A 13,043-nucleotide genomic window follows, 5' to 3' on the forward strand; every position below is an offset into this window, starting at 1 on the left:
AGTTGGAAATGTAAATATGTTTCTTAATAAATTTTGAAATCGGTCTATAAATATGCTCTACCAAGAATGCCATTCCACTTTAGAGGATAGTTCACGTTATGAATATAACAAAACATTCAAGACTTTACTTCAACCAGAAATATATTTATGAGTACACACTTCGGAAAACTTAAGAAAACATTTTCATTAAATATCGACTTGGTTTACTGGACCTATTTGTAAATGAAGGAAGAAAACTGTCCATGGAAAATCTGAAAAGAATTTGTCCATTAAGAAATCTTGAGATATAAAATGAAATTTATTTTGTGTTTGTCTGTCCGTTTTACAATGATCTTCGAGAGAAATGTATAAACGATTATTTAATAGCAATGCCACCGATAAACGTCTTTGTAGTTAATCTGACGACAAAGAACGAATCTAATATATTTAATCGTTCTCTATATATTAAGCATGAATTAGCCAAAAGACATGAATTAATCAAACAACGTGTATGTCCCAGTGTATAACATCTATGATTGTATTTACATGAGTAACTCTCTCTTGTATATGGGCCGGGGGCCTTTTGTACAATAAAGTGCTTTGACTTTGACTTTGAGTACAGCCTATACACAGTAAATGAACAGGACCCATTAACAGTTTGTTATACATGTATCCGTCAGTGCGTTACAAGCGTGTTCGTTATAAACATAATTTACTGTACAAACTCCTACGTCCGAGGGTCGTTGATGTGTACCGAAAGCATAATATCGTGTCTGGATTGATAAATGCTACGTACATGCATTGCAAGTTGTTACGGTTTACCCATAAGTATCAACTGTGTTTTAATTTTCATATACATTCACACAACTCACGTGTGCATCCATTGTTTGTACAGAACTCCGGCTGACGTGTCTGGGCCGAGCTTATGTGCATTGGTCGGAGCTGGAGAACGTAGGGCGACGTGGGGGACGTCAACGTCTGGAGACGGTGGAGTACTCAGCGGAGGAGGGCTACTTCAAACACAGGTTCAGACTGTGGGGCAAAGGTGAGACCTGAACATGTAGTGTGGGGCAACGATGAGACTTGTACGTCATACTAAAAGACGTTACAAGAATGTACTTGTTGTTACCCTGTCTGGCGCTCGGCATAAAGGCTTAACCAAGGACTGGTTGTCTCGGATTCATTTAACTGTGTCTGAATGGGATATTCATGCTAAACTGTGGCATTGCATATCAGTTGGCAGGCACTATAAAATCGGCATAAGTCTGGACTAGTACACGCAGACACACACACACACACACACACACACACACACACACACACACACACACACACACACACACACACACACACGCACGCACGCACGCACGCACGCACGCACACACGCACACACACACACGTGCATGCACGTCGCTGTATAAGTGCAGTAATCTTACACCACACTTCACCTCACCTGGGGGCACGGTTGGCCCAGTCGTCTAAGGCGCCGCGATTCGCTGTGCAGAGTTGCGTCCCTTGGGCACACCAGAAACCTATGATTTTTGGTTCGTATCCCGGTTCGCCCCGATTATGTTTCTAGGTTTGTCAGCACCATACCCGTACTCGTGGGTTTCACCGAAGTGGTAAACGTCTGAGACCTGCATCACTTCGGGCTTTCCTCCAACATTAAGCTGACACGCCGCGATATAACTGGAATACTGTTAAAAGCGGCGTTAAACCCAACTCACTCACTCACTCACTCACTCACTCACCTCACCGCTGTGTTGCAGATAAATAGTACACCCCTCTATGTACACCTACATGTGGATATGTATGAGATTGATTTCAAAAGCTCTGTATGAAAGAATTGCATTCCAAAATAAGAAACCCATTGGAACTATTACACTAGAAGACGGATAAATGCACCAAATGTCACACTGGAGAACACGGGGGATGTATATCTGGTCATCATGGATTCTCAGGTGCAAATATCTTTATCACGAACCCAACTTTCACGCTAAATAACTGTGTAATCAATTCATCTGGTTTCGAGACGTTTCCCTTTCAAGAAAAGTTGAGTTCATTCCTTTTCCCACTTCTGTTAGCTGTTAACTCATAGAAAAAAGATACGTGCATGATAGGAAACAGATGGTTAGAGTTTGTACCAAAAAAAAATATTTGTTGGTTTACATGTCAACGTGTTGCTGTTAAAATGTGAACGTAAGCAGCTGATTTAGAGTAAATAGGGATTAAATATAAAACATCCTTTGTGTCATAATCGCCATCAAAACAACCATATGGTGACTGGGCACAGGTCGCCTTATCGTATAGAGTGCAGCCGTTTGCTGTGCAGTGTTGCGCCCGTTAATCGTGCCAGGATCTGCTGACAGAGGGTTCGAGTCCCGGATTGATCCTTGGTTCGTCAGCATTACACCTGTAATGGTAGGTATCGTCAAATTGGTAACGTGTAAGACCTACATCACTTTCATCCTACATTAACCTTACACTCCAGGGGGGAAGGTCGAGTAGCCTTGTGGTTAAAGTGTTCGCTCGTCACGCCGAGGACCCGGGTTCGATTCCCGACATGGGTACAATGTGTGAAGCCCATTTCTGGTGTCCCCCGCCGTGATATTGCTGGAATATTGCTAAAAGCGGCGTAAAACCATATTCACTCACTCACTCACTACACTCCCGGATACAAGTGACATACTGCCCAAAGAGGCGTAAAACCAACACGACTCACTTAATGATGCCCCACAGTGCGATGGCTATTATTGTTTGCTGTGGTCTGTTGCTTCACGAGTGAGAAAGCCGTCTGCAGTGTAATGTTGCATATGTTCTGAATTGTTTTCTCATTTCCATTATCACCGTTGTCGGCGTATCTTCAGCAGCAGCGTCAGCAGAGGGCATATTGGGGTGAGGTGAGGTAGGGTTTTACTTGGCGTTCAAAATGTTTGCACAGAACACAGTATACTGACTCCGAGCCGACCAGTCTTTGTTTTATACCCTTGAATACCTAGCCCCAGGTAAGGTAACAACAAGTACCATATTATAAAGTCGTTTGGAATGACGCGGCCGGGGATAGAAACACCAACCTTTCGCTCCCGGCAGTCACTCTATCTACCAAACCACGTAGGCATGTTGATATACACATTCTTTATCCTAATCATATACTGACGAAATTAGAAACCTAGAATCCATGACGTCATACACTTTTTTAGAAATATCAGTAATAGTGCACACATTGTTCGGTGGTGCATGAGGTATGCTAGTGTTTACTGTCATTTGTTTCGGGTTTGATTCCGCTAAAGGCTACAATTCTTAACGTTTCACTGTTTCCTCGACATGTTTGCAAACTAAATTTGTCAGTTTAGGAAATGGGTTGTGATTGGTTCATTGGGAACATTGAAACATTTAGCAAACCAAGATATTTCCAATAAAACATCAAGAAAAGAGTTATGTATTCTTGCTTTAGAGACTTTCTTTGATTAAATATCTTTCATGAAATATAATACCAATAAATGTCACAATATACGAGCAACAAAATTTAAGGGAACCTCTGTCATTTCAGCTGTAACAATCACATGCCCAGCTTTTAGCACAAGGCACAGTTACTGAACACGGATAGAAAACTCACTCAAAGTTTGCACGTTGCACATGTAACACATGCCATCAACAGTGACACATCCTAGATACCTGCATGTGCCAATAAACGTCACAACCACTTGGTTGAGCAGAACACGATAGGCACGGTGCTGGCAGCATCATGGTCTGGGCTGGCATCAAATGCCACAAAACGACGGATCTGAAGATTATGCAAGGGAACATGATCGGACAACGTTATGTGGACAAATATTTTACGACCAGTGGTCTTCCCATTTGCCCAGTGCGTAGGTGAGAGAGAACCTTTGAGTTCCGGGGTGACAGTGGGCATCCTCACAGAGCTCGTGTTACAGTCAACTGTCCGAGGCAGCAATGTGTGACACATTGACCTGGTCAGCCCAATCTTAAGACATGGCACCGATTGAACACCTTTGGGATGTTCTGGGCTGAAGTCTTCGCAACCGACCTCAGCGTTCCTCAGCGTTCCCAGAATATGGGAAGGTCTTACAAGAATGGCGAAGGCTACCACGGGAGACAATCCGGTGTTTGATATCCAGTATGCCCAGAAGATGTCGTGCATGTGTTGATGTTCGCGGTCATGGACCAGATATTCACTTGACTATGAATAATGAATTCCACAATGTCATTTCTTTACATTATGATATCGTTTCTGAATACATTCTGGGGTTCCCTCAAATATTGTTCCTCGTATATGAACAGAGGATATTTACATCGATTCCATTATCGTAAACAGTACAGCATTAGGCCTCCCTTACGTTTCGTTTCCTACACATATCCTTTTTCATCTGACTTATCTATCATTACGCCAGCTTGCATGTATATATCACCCCGTCTTGGAGAACATATCAACGACTTTTTAGGGGTTTTTTTATCGTAAAGATATTCGAAGAAGGGAAGTTAGTCTGTCTGTTGCTTTGGGCTTTTTCGCCTTCAGTTCTTAACACCGACCGTGCACCGTTCGGAAACTCCGACTTCTGCACAATAACGATTAAATTGTGATCCATTTTGTCATATCATACACATATTAGTTTTCGAACAAAAGCATGCCTCTTTAATTTCTTTCCGCCCGATCCTTCTGATGGTTAGGATGGAGAGGAAATGCCAAATATAATGGATAGCCAAGACAAAGTGCCGGCACAGCTTCTTGTCTTGGCTGCGCTGTTGATACTAGTTCTCTCACCACACTTCCTGATAACTTGTATACATCCAAGCTAAGTTGCAGTAAACCGGATAGCGAGTAAGCCAACAGCGCGAGCCGTGATGACGACAGGTACATGTACCTCCACGGACGTATTCGCTGGAGACTGATAACTGAATCTCATATTAAACAGATTGGACTATTTCAGAAGCTGCAGTCAGTTTTAGGAGGTAAATTATTTGATGAATTAACTTAAAGCTCACCTAACCGTGTTTTTAAGATAAGGATGGTATACACGAAATGGTGGCGAATAAGTCTCTGGTGAGAGCGGTGTGTGAGGGCTGTACAATAATGCAGCGCGATCACGCACAGACGTTTAGTCCTTTAAATGCTTGAGGCTGATAAGTGGATAAATGGATGGACTGCAGTTTTCTGGCACGTGGTAGTCGTTACAACATGCTCCTGTCTGTTTATTTTGGTCTCGGGTGCTGCGGTACATAGACCAGATATTCTTGCGTGGATAAGTAACGTGATGGCTGGTGGAATGGTGATGAACTTTCACTCACCTCATTTATCGATGACGCATACCCTTTTATCACACATGGGTGATCTGTGAGCTTGTTTTAACGCCACTTTGAACATCAGTTCGATTATATCAACTGAACGGCGGGGGAAGCCCAAAGTATAAGGTCGTGGTGTTGGTTCATCCTACGACCATAAGTGTGAGTGAGTGAGTTGGGTTTAACGCCGCTTTTAACAGTATTCCGGTTATATCACGGCGTGTCAGTTTAATGTTGGAGGAAAGCCCGAACCAGGATTCGAACCCATAATCATAGGTTTCTAATGGGGTGAATCTGGGAATAGAACATGGGATCAGAGCTCCTGACACGGAGGATATTCCACTCACGCGTGAACTATAGCAAATGTATTTCATTGCATATCAATGGCTAATTGCTGGAATTATTATAACTAACACTTTACACAGCCAGTTAGCGATATATGTGTTATGCCAGTTGTGTGTAATGGTTGTCAAGAACGATAACTCAATTCAACCAGAATATGACATCATGTCATGAGGCTGCTCCTTGTTAAATCCAAGCGTCAATCAGTTGCACAAGACGGTATATCAGGTTGCGTTCGCACGAACTGTTCTTAATTATCCATGATCGCTAACAGGTGTTCTAAAAGTTTGGCGATGAAATGATGCTGACACACGTGTGAAGAGTTCTCGTGGGTTTGACGTTAACGTGTTCTGATACATATTGCTTCTTTCAAAAACTGCAAAAACTGAGTCTTTGCAACAAACAACTTTGACATCTTCGTACTGTTTGAATGAAGTTACCTGGCAAGCGAAGGTGCTGCCTCGCGTGTGTGGTCTCTAAACATTGGTCGTCAGAGGTATTTGAGATGCAAACATCTCGTTCAATAACCAGCAAAGAGCCATTTCCCTTTTATTGATTTACCCACCTGAACTAGAAATAAAGGACATCGGTTTCATATTTAGATCTGTGCATAAAGATTCAGTGTGACAAGAGGGATAACCTCCACTTTCCCATCCATAGTCACCTTAACCTTTATTTCGAGCACTGGGCGGTCGGGTAGCCTAGTGGTTAAAGCGTTCGCTCGTCACGCCGAAGATCCGGGTTCGATTCCCGACATGGGTACAATGTGTGAAACCAAATTCTGGTGTCCACCGCCGTAATATTGCTGGAATATTGCTAAAAGCGGCGTAAAACCATACTCACTCACTCACTCCTACAGCTCCAGACCCTGGTGTCCACATTTCACAACGTTTGAGATAATGTCGAGCATTATCTTTCTACAAGATTTCAAAGAACGCATACGACTCTTGCTCAGAAGTTGTTTGATCAAGGTTACAACATTCAAAGTCTCAGTAATGCTTCCCATAGGTTTTATGGCAGACATGTGGAGGACTTTTCCAAATATGACGCATCAGTGACAACAATAAAGTCCGATGCAAATCCCTATTTTGACTTGTATCATAAGTTCCAGTGTTTTTCATGTGAACAATTGACTTGCCTTTGCAAGTGTTTGTGACGAATGACATCAGTGGGGCAGGATACGCTCACCATTCCGAGAACACCTATTACTATTTGTTTGTGATTCTTAAACATGCTCATGATATAGTCGGAATCGTACACTCGTTAGGAAGCGATTTTTATGAAAATGGAAAGGCTGTTTTCGCTTTTATTTACCTGCTTCCAGATTCGTTCAGGTTCTTTCATCGTATTCCGTTATCTACATACTACTACGGATGGAATGGATTAGTAATACTGCATAATTTTACCGTAAACCGCAAACTGGCAGACCCCTCCGCATACAATGGAAATTGGATTTGACCACAAAATTACAAACGTTGTCAAAACGTTACTAGGTTGAAAACAGTTGCCGAAGAAGTGCAAACTTTAGATCCAAAACACAACCATGATACCCAGATCAAATACATCACCATCAAATAACCATTCTTGTTTATTTCATTTTTTGCCAACATCACTTTCGTCTGCCCGGCTGCTTAGGTCGTACATAATCGTACTTTTTGTATTACATTTTTTAATCCTGACAATTTCACCAGCTCTCGGATGAATGGGGTTTGACTTTGGTCGGGTGAAACACGGGGAATGTAGAAAAGCTGAGAGATAATAAAAATGATAAACCTTGTAGTAAGAGAAATCGGGTTTGATTGGTTGGAACATTATACTCACTCATTCATGACCAACTCGTGTTATTCCGGGACAAGCCGAATAGGTTACGGAAAGGGACGAGTGGTGACGAATGTATACTCACTCAGAATCGTGATTTACATAAGATCTTTTGAATTTGTTCCTTGCGCTAAATGTGTAACCAAGGAAAATACACTTCCATTATCTGTTTATTAAGTTTGCTAAATATTATACAAATATATTACAAAACAAGAACTGGATATTAAAAATGTTATTGAGATCAGAATATTTAGTGTATGATAAGGGTCGTAGGTGTAAAAACAAACATGCTAAAGATTCAAACCCAAAACACACACTCATTCACTCACGGTTAGGTTTAATCGTCCAGGGCCCACTTGCACAAAGCGATCTTAGCGCTAAGACTATTGTAGGCCTATGTTAAAGTATTGGAGTTACGATCATTTTAGCGCTAAGATCGCTTTGTGCCAGTGGGCCCTGGTGGTAAATTGTCATCCATATATGACCCCGTTGGCGTGGTTTTTTTTTAAATTATTTACTTTAGTTTAACGAAATGTATGAATTTGACAAACAATGTGTTTTAAAGGTAGAAACCACCACCCGTCATTCTCTCTCACAAAGTTGGTGTCATCCTACAAGATGCAGGCTTGTTATAAATGTTGTCTTCACCTTCCAGACGTGCGAGGCGAGGATACAAACTGTTTGCAGCCGGGCCACCACACCTTCCCCTTCGACCTGTTGTTGCCAGCGACGTTACCGTCGTCGTTCGAAGGCAGCTACGGTTACATCCGGTACTGGGTGAAAGGTACCATCGACAAACCCTGGAAGTTTGACCATCACTGTAAAAAGGCTTTCACTGTCATAGCTAACCTGGACCTCAACAAGGAGGCGCGTGCTGCGGTGAGAATACCCGTTACATTCCTACGTCGATATAAGGTGAAGTGTGGTAAATGGAGTTTAACGTCGCGTTCAAGATTATTACTTATTTAATGCATTCATACATGTCTGTGGCTGCATGTACTAATGTTGATGTATAGTGCTAGCCAACTGAGATACCACGCCGCAGTTGAATACCCCATTCAGACACTGAATACGGACTGCTAGCAAGGCCTGTGCTTGTTTTATCCCCTTAATGCCGAGCACAAGGCTAGGAAACAACAAGTACCATATTTTAACGTCTATTGGTATGACGCGGGGGTCGAATCACCGATCTTCCGCTCTCCGCTCTATCCACTGGACTACCGAAATTGTCTAGATACAATGAATTGACTGAGTTGGACTTGAGTTGTATCACAGCTTAATAAGAAACGACAACCTGAAGAGACACAGGCTTTAGACGTATTCCACTTTGGTGAAACCCACTTGCACGGTGCTGACGACGTAAGATTCATAATCAAGTCGAATGTGTTATTCGAAGCCACGAGCATACCATTCAGGGACCAACTCCGCACAGCGAGTTTCCATTTTTAAGCGTTATTACCATCCATAATTATACAACTGGCAAATGGTCATTTTTTCTAACAATATTTGGTCACGATCATATTTGCATACATATTGTCCTAATCGACACGGAAGTTTTGTTAGCTTGTAGGTTTGTATACTGTTATCTGTGTAGCTCAACACTTGTGGTTTAGACAATCGGAAATGATCGTATGTTCTGATGTCACTCTGTAGCAAATATTACAGTTCAACAGCGAACAAACAGTTTACAGTTCACAATTCATAGTTTATCGATCTCTGGCGACGTTCTGTTTTGACATTCATAACGACGTCGCTCGTAAAACTGAAATGAAGTCCTGAACACATGTTTACAATCATTATCTTACCGCTATGATTTCTTCGCCAGGACCCTATCCGGTGTGAGGGGGAGGTGAACGCAGGGTGCTGGTTGTGCAAGTGTGGTGGGTACAGCGCCATCTTCTGCACCAACTGCCGGGGGTGCGTCCCGGGGGAGGTGCTCCTCCTGTACACAGAAGTCGAGAACCATACACGGTGGTCCAACTGCTCAGCGGAGATCAGGCTCAAACTGGTAGGTGGTCCATCTGCTCAGCGGAGAATTGACTCAAACTGGTAGGTGGTCCGTCTGCTCAGCGGAGATCAGGCTCAAACTGGTAGGTGGTCCGTCTGCTCAGCGGAGATCAGGCTCAAACTGGTAGATGGTTCATCTGCGCAGCGGAGATCAGGCTCAAACTGGTAGGTGGTCCATCTGCTCAGCGGAGATCTGACTCAAACTGGTAGGTGGTCCATCTGCACAGCGGAGATCAGGTTCAAACTGGTAGGTGGTCCATCTGCTCAGCGGAGATAAGGCTCAAACTGGTAGGTGGTCCATCTGCACAGCGGAGATCAGGCTCAAACTGGTAGGTGGTCCGTCTGCTCAGCGGAGATAAGGCTCAAACTGGTAGGTGGTCCATCTGCTCAGCGGAGAATTGACTCAAACTGGTAGGTGGTCCGTCTGCTCAGCGGAGATCAGGCTCAAACTGGTAGGTGGTCCGTCTGCTCAGTGGAGATCAGGCTCAAACTGGTAGGTGGTCCATCTGCTCAGCGGAGATCTGACTCAAACTGGTAGGTGGTCCATCTGAACAGCGGAGATAAGGTTCAAACTGGTAGGTGGTCCATCTGCTCAGCGGAGATAAGGCTCAAACTGGTAGGTGGTCCATCTGCACAGCGGAGATCAGGCTCAAACTGGTAGGTGGTCCGTCTGCTCAGCGGAGATCAGACTCAAACTGGTAGGTAGTCCATCTGCTCAGCGGAATTCAGACTCAAACTGGTAGGTGGTCCGTCTGCTCAGCGGAGATCAGGTTCAAACTGGTAGGTGGTCCGTCTGCTCAGCGGAGATCAGGCTCAAACTGGTAGGTGGTCCATCTGCTCAGCGGAGATCAGGCTCAAACTGGTAGGTGGTCCATCTACTCAGCGGAGATCTGACTAGTTGATCAGACCCAAACAGGTATGTGTAGGTTCAATGCTGTCATGTCAGTCATCAGATGGCTATTAAACGGTTAATATAGAACACCCGGGACGAAACACTCTAAGTGAGCATTTGATTCGTAAAGAGGGAATTATATCAGAACAATATATATTCCCACCTGCATCCAAAACACTATTTATTTACTGAGCACAGTCAATCAAATAGTCACCCCTGCCATCAAACTATTCATTTTGGGCATATTTCTGAACACCCGAAATGGTTCGTGGAGAACGCGAGGGACGAAAACTATTAGTTGGCCTACACCGCCACCACACATTGTGCACATTGGTGCACGCACATCACCTTGGGGAGATAAGGCATGTATTGCAAGGTGGACCACTAACTCGGATAACTGCTAGTTAATCTGTGAAATAGCTAAATTGCTTGATGATCTACTCAGATATGATGTAAGGGGGAATGTAACTTGGGACTGGTTCAAACGTTGGCGTGAATCGTTTAACATCAAAACAGCACTTACCTATATATCAAACTTGAAATGTTCCTACACATTGGCAACGTGTTTAGATACTAGACTGATTCTGTATCATGGGACAGAAGTACCGCATGCAAGACCCGCAACTTCCTAACTGTATGTATCTAAGAAAATTTTGTTCATATATATAAGGGGGCACGGGCAGTCGTCTAAGGCGCCGCGATTCGCTGTGCAGAGTTGCGTCCCTTGGGCACGCCAAAAAATTATGATTGTGGGTTCGAATCCCGGTTCGCCCCGATTATGTTTCTAGGTTTGTCAGCACCATACCCGTGCTCGTGGGTTTCACTGAAGTGGTAAACGTCTTAGACCTCCATCACTTCGGGCTTTCCTCCCACATTAAGCTGACACGCCGTGATATAACTGGAATAATGTTAAAAGCGGAGTTAAATCCAACTCACTCACTCACTCACTCATATATATATAGCCCAGACACCTAATAGTAAAGGTTCAGACCACGACCTCGGTAAAATCTGGGAAATATAAACCCTTACGTCTCATCATTAAGGCTACTTTGTGCATGGACCGAGAGACATCATCCGTATAATGTATCCTAAACTGCCAAAAACATGCGGCGTTATCTACGCGTGTGACGTCCTTAAACCAAAAACCAGGTAATTAGTTTCTTCCATGAGTTAAGTAGCATCTCCCTGGAGGCCTGACAGGGTCAGAGACGTGTTCGTCTCCATCAACCGTACCGTTTACAACCTGACAAAACAGGACTGTGGAATTGATCAGCTGACAATCATGCATCAACAAAGTTTAACGCAAGCGAGGTTTGTCTGGCAAGCATTCACGGATGTTTATCAGGCATGTCTGGAGACATTCCTTTGGCGCTATTGGGTTCACGGGCTGATAGGATTGGGCGTCATGTCACTATTGCTTAATGTTGCCTACCATATACACTTAGTCTATATTTCATTATTACTTCATGCTGCCGACGATGCAAAATATGTCACTATGGCTAAGTACCGCTGACGGTGTAATTAATGTCGCTTTCGCTTTATGCTACGGCTATTCGTGTCACACAATGTCATGGGTACTCGCACATCGCTACGCCTAAAATGCTACTGACGGTATAAATATTGCTATGGCTAAATGCTACTGACGGCATAAATATCGCTATGGCTAAATGCTACTGACGATATATATATCGCTGTGGCTAAATGCTACTGACGGCATAAATATCGCTGTGGCTAAATGCTACTGACGATATATATATTGCTGTGGCTAAATGCTACTGACGGTAGAAATATAGCTATGGCTAAATACTACTGATGGTGTAAATACCATCGCTGTGGCGAAATGCTACTGACGGTGTAAATCTCGCTGTGGCTAAATGTTACCGATGGTGTAAATATCGCTGTGGCTAAATGCTACCGACGGTGTAAATATCGCTATGGCTATATGTAAATGCTACTGACGTTATATATATTCTTATGGCTAAATGCTACTGGCAATGTACATATTCATATGGCTAAATGCTACTGACGATGTATTATAATATATCGCTGTGGCCAAATGATACAGACGAAATCTCGCGTTCCTGCGATCTCGCATTCTCGCACTTTTTGCATGTTTATCTGGTTTCCAAAGGTCGAGATCGCGAGAAAGCGAAAACGCGAGAATGACCCTTACAGTATTCCATATGCATATGGATTAATTATCGTTCACGTTTCTTCAAGAATATCACAACTTAGGTTAACTCGTAACTGTTCATTGAATATACAGAAATCTTTAAGTTAATAACACAATAAATGACAAAAGTGGCGAAATCCATACCACAACCTTATGGGCAGTCAATCCAAAGTTCGAAAAATACTCTGGAACTGGAATTATGCAAAGTGTTGCATAATTCAAGTTCCAGAGTATCTGTAACACTCCCATCTTGCAGAGACCATCAAGCCACTGAGTAGACCTGGATCTTGTTCCACAAAGCTGGGATTTGATCCTTTGCGGAACGCCGTCCAGGAGAGTAATGTCCATGTTAACCAACATGTAACCCCTAATTTCGACTGCGTGTCACAGACTGGTAAACAGAGTGTTGTGGCAAAAAGCTTACGTGGCTTGAAAATAGAAACTCATGACGCGCTCTGCTGGCCAAGTGGTGTTGTAATGGTGGTGTCACGGTTGTTGCCGAGGTATGGATTGTGTTACAATGTGATGGCG

At 43.4% G+C, this 13,043-nt stretch overlaps 1 protein-coding gene across 1 annotated transcript in view; it reads left to right on the forward strand.

Annotated features, from left to right (window-relative positions):
• The window catches only part of LOC124142444 (arrestin domain-containing protein 3-like), a 41,707-nt gene that overhangs the window by 13,526 nt on the left and 15,138 nt on the right, over window positions 1-13,043 (forward strand). The window contains exons 2-4 of the mRNA XM_048399516.1: window positions 875-1,024; window positions 8,096-8,319; window positions 9,266-9,448. Of these exons, the coding sequence (XP_048255473.1) occupies window positions 875-1,024; window positions 8,096-8,319; window positions 9,266-9,448 (557 nt within the window). The remainder of the gene's footprint in view (window positions 1-874; window positions 1,025-8,095; window positions 8,320-9,265; window positions 9,449-13,043) is intronic.

The sequence above is a fragment of the Haliotis rufescens genome, unplaced genomic scaffold (genome assembly GCF_023055435.1).
Source record: "Haliotis rufescens isolate VD_foot unplaced genomic scaffold, xgHalRufe1.0.p SCAF_1, whole genome shotgun sequence".
NCBI classification, from domain to species: domain Eukaryota; kingdom Metazoa; phylum Mollusca; class Gastropoda; order Lepetellida; family Haliotidae; genus Haliotis; species Haliotis rufescens.